The 3803-nt window shown below is 62.6% G+C and overlaps 1 protein-coding gene across 1 annotated transcript in view; it reads right to left on the reverse strand.

Moving 5' to 3' along the window:
• The window catches only part of KATNB1 (katanin p80 (WD repeat containing) subunit B 1), a 22094-nt gene continuing 18291 nt past the window's right edge, over positions 1–3803 (reverse strand). Inside the window, exons 11-19 of the mRNA XM_006878737.1 lie at positions 3124–3254; positions 2685–2735; positions 1967–2028; positions 1721–1840; positions 1484–1633; positions 1149–1225; positions 992–1066; positions 319–435; positions 1–133 (exon numbers count right to left, since the gene is read on the reverse strand). Coding sequence (XP_006878799.1) covers positions 1–133; positions 319–435; positions 992–1066; positions 1149–1225; positions 1484–1633; positions 1721–1840; positions 1967–2028; positions 2685–2735; positions 3124–3254 — 916 coding nt within the window. The remainder of the gene's footprint in view (positions 134–318; positions 436–991; positions 1067–1148; positions 1226–1483; positions 1634–1720; positions 1841–1966; positions 2029–2684; positions 2736–3123; positions 3255–3803) is intronic.

The following is a 3803-nucleotide window of genomic DNA, read 5'->3' on the forward strand; positions in this document are numbered from 1 at the left end:
TCAGTCCAGACTGGCCATGAGAAGGTGCAGTTCACGGAACGTACTGCCGTGGCGGCCGCTCAGACCAGACTTGCTCTTGACAAAGCCGCTGATGCTCTTGAGCTGCTTGTAGCAGAGTCGACACTTGTGTAGCCTGGGAGGAGGGACAGCGTCTGAGGCCCAGCCTGGGACCAAAGGAAGGCTGAGCCTGGAACATGCGACCTACCCAGGCCCGCCCCCTGCGTCACTGGGCCAGCACCAGGCAGGGTCAGGCCCCGAGGCCTGCCTCTCTCCCCCTGACGCGGCACCCCCAGCCCATCGCACTGCCTGACCCTTCACCTCTCCTCACGGCTGATGTCCACACCCACAGAGGGTGGAGCTGCCAGGATGTCAGTGATCAGGGGCAGAAACCGCTGCAAGATCAGCTTCAGGGAGGTGCAGCCCGTCTGGACGTAGCTTCAAGGGCAGATGGGTGGATGGAGGTCCAGATACGCGGTCCAAGAAGAGCACAAAGCCAGACCCGAAAATAAGCAAAGAGCAAGACACAGGAAGTTAGAGGGATCAGGCAGAAATACACACACACACACACACACACACACACAGAGGAAGTTACAGGAGTCAGGCAGAAAAATATACACACGTAGTTCGAGGGATCAGGCATAAATACACATACACAAACACAGGAAGTTAGAGGAGTAGAGGGGTCAGGGAAAAATGCACACACACCCACACAGGAAGTTAGAAGAGTCAGAAATACTAAGTTAGAGGGGTCAGGCAGAAATGCACAGAAGAAATTGGAGGGGTCGGGCAGAAATACACATACACACACACAAACGAAACCAGAGGGGTAAGGCAGAAAGGCGTGCGTGCGCACACACACGCACAATGTCAGGAATACAGGTCACTCTGGAACTCAGAGGGGAGAGCAGTGCTTCCTTTACACCCCTGGGAGGGGGCTTCTCGCCCCGCCTGCAGCCGTGCTGTGAGGCGACACAGCCTTCCATGCACATACCTCTCATACTTGCTCTGCAGAAGCTTCTCGATCTGTGGCAGGACCGTGGTGCACAGGTCCAGCTTCCACAACGAGCTGGGGAGAGGCAGGGGACACACGGTGTGGTCGGTGGTCAGCCCAGGCCCATCTGCCCGTGCCACCCTCCGCAGCCACTTACGCTTTCTGGTTGACAATGTTGAGGAGGTCTACCACCACGGACAGGTCATTGATGGCCACTGCGGAGTCCACTGACGTCTGTGGAAGAGAGAAGCCATCCCAGGGGCCTGGGGACACTGGCCCTGGTGGGTGTGGTGTGATGATGGCATGTGCCATAGGTGTTAAGGTACATGATACTAGCAGCAGGCCAGGCCCACAACAGGCTCTCGCTCACAGCAGCTTGTGACGGCAGTGACGGGAGAACGTGAGTCACAGCGGCTGCCGGAGGCCACGGGACCTGCGTTCAGCCCTGAGCCTGGGGCTGGCAGGGTGAGGCCACAAGCGGGAGGCCCTTACCTTGATGTCGCTCGTGGTCCACACAGCTCGCACCGTGTCCAGGTTCTTGTGGCGGCTGGTGAGCACCACACACATGGTGTCGTGACCTTTGCGGATCTGGGACATGGCATCTTCGTCCACCAGCTCTGTCTGCTGGGGGATCTTCACAGCCTGCACGGGATGGGTGTCGGAAGCTGGCATGGAGCAGGCGGCACAGCTCTGCCCTCAGCCCAGCCCTCGGGCTGGAACCCCACTCACAGGCAGGAAGTCGGAGGCCTTGAGCCCAATGGGCTCGTTCCGGGTGGCAGGGATGATGGCGGGCTCGGTCCTGGGTGCAGGTGGGGAGGAGACGACTGGCGGCCGGGGTGGGAGCTCGAGCTGCAGGGAGTCGGGGTTCAGCATGTGAAGCCTGACCACTCCCAGCAGAGAGGGCCCCCAGAGCCCTGTCCAGCCCTCCGGCCCTGCCTGCTGCCCCCCTTCCCCACCCTCTCCACCTGGCCATACGTTTGCTGCTGGGTACTGGATATCCATGGCCGGGCTGGGCTTTGCTGCCTCTGTGGTCACGTCTGAGGTAGAGAAGACGCTGGATCAGGGCAGGGGCAGGGAGTGCTGGGGAAAGGCAGGGCTGAGGGATGTCAGGGAGGGAGCAGGGAGGAGAGAGGCTGCCAGTGCAGGGGTTCGAGGCCCTGGGGGCCAGGCTGGGCCTGTCTCCTCCACCCCACCTCCTCCACCGCAGAGCTGGGGCTGGCCCCAGACAAGCGTCACGCTCTGTGGATGGGCCCCGGGTGAGGCAATCCTGTCACCCCACTAGGAGATGGAGGAGGGGTGTTGGCAATGAGTGGACAGTCGGGAGGAAGAGGGGAGAGACTGAAGAAATCCAGATATGAGGGACAGTGAAGATGGCACTTGAGGGACAGCAGGGCGAGGGTGGAATCCTCTGCAGGACACACCTCTGCCCCGTCTACAGTCAGAGCAGGTCACGTTTTCCTCCTGCTGTGGGAACCCCACTGTCTCAGGGAAAGATCAGAATCCCTAGTCCCATTTGTGCATCTCCTCTCGGCTCCCTTTGTCCTGCCCTCGCCTGGCCCTCCTCAGAGAATCTCAGCTCAGACCCTCGTTTCTTCCACAGCACGTGCCCAGAAGAGGGGGCTTGGTGGGGGCTCACAGGGACGGGTGGGAGAATGGGCACTGGGGACACGGGCCAGGCTCCGTCCTGACTCACCATCCTCGGGGGGTGCAGGGAAAGGCTCACTTCTACGGGGTGGCGTCCGACCTGCAGAGGTGAATGGGCTAAGGGCTCACCATGGCCAGTGCCGGTCCCCCTGGCAGGGAGCCCTCACTGCTGGGGAGCATGGGAGCTGTCAGGACTCAGGGGGCTGGAAAGTGGTTCCCGGGCACACAGCCGTGAGCGGTTCCCTGCTGCTTCCAGCCCACGTGCCCAGGGACCCTTCATCTGTTCAGGGCTACGGGGGCAGAGTGGGCACTGGCCTCTGGGACAGGGCCTGGGTTCCCACCCTCTGAGAGCCCTGGGCCCAGCTATGGGTGGGGAATGAAGGAACACCAAGCCCCAGCAAGGACCCTGCCTCTACTCCCCAGAGGGGAGCCTGGCCTGGCGCCTGCCCCACCCCCCACGCCCCTGGGGGAGGCAGGCTGGGCCTCACTGATGCTGTTCTTGGGCTGGAAGATCTCGTTGTAGTCCTCGGCGTTCTGGATCTCGGCCCTCGACTCCCGCTCGTCCCGGTCATCCTCACTGCTGGGGCTGCGCCGCTCGCTCTCCGAGTTCTGCTTCACCCTGAGAGCAGGCCAAGCCCAGAGGCAGCCAGGCCCCTGTGAGCCCCACGTCAGGCCCCACAGCCCTCCCTGAAGGGCCTGCCCCACGCACCTTCATGCCCCCACCTCTGTGACCCCTGTGAGCCCTGTGTCAGGCCCCACAACCCTCCCAGAAGGGCCTGCCCCATGTACCTTTTGCCCCCACTTCAGAGGCCCCTGAGAGGCCTGTTCCACTCACCCTCATGGCCCCACCTCTGAGGCCCCTGTGAGTCATGTCAGCCCCACAGTCCTCTCTGAGGGGCCTGCCCCATTCACCTACATGCCCCCACCTCTGTGGCCCTTGCAAGCCCTGTGTCAGCCCCACAGGCCTCCCAGAAGGCCCTGCCCCCCACACCCTTATGCCCCCACCTCTGTGGTCCCTGCGAGCCCTTTGTCAGCCTCACAGACCTCCCAGAAGGCTCTGCCCCACGCACCCACATGCCCCCACCTCTGTGGCCCCTGTAAGCCGTGTCAGCCGCACAGCCCTCCCAGAGGGGCCTGCCCCACGCACCCACATGCCCCCACCTCTATG

Source organism: Elephantulus edwardii, unplaced genomic scaffold (genome assembly GCF_000299155.1).
Source record: "Elephantulus edwardii isolate Elephantulus edwardi_28Jun2011 unplaced genomic scaffold, EleEdw1.0 scaffold00001, whole genome shotgun sequence".
In the NCBI taxonomy this organism is placed as follows: Eukaryota; Metazoa; Chordata; class Mammalia; order Macroscelidea; family Macroscelididae; genus Elephantulus; species Elephantulus edwardii.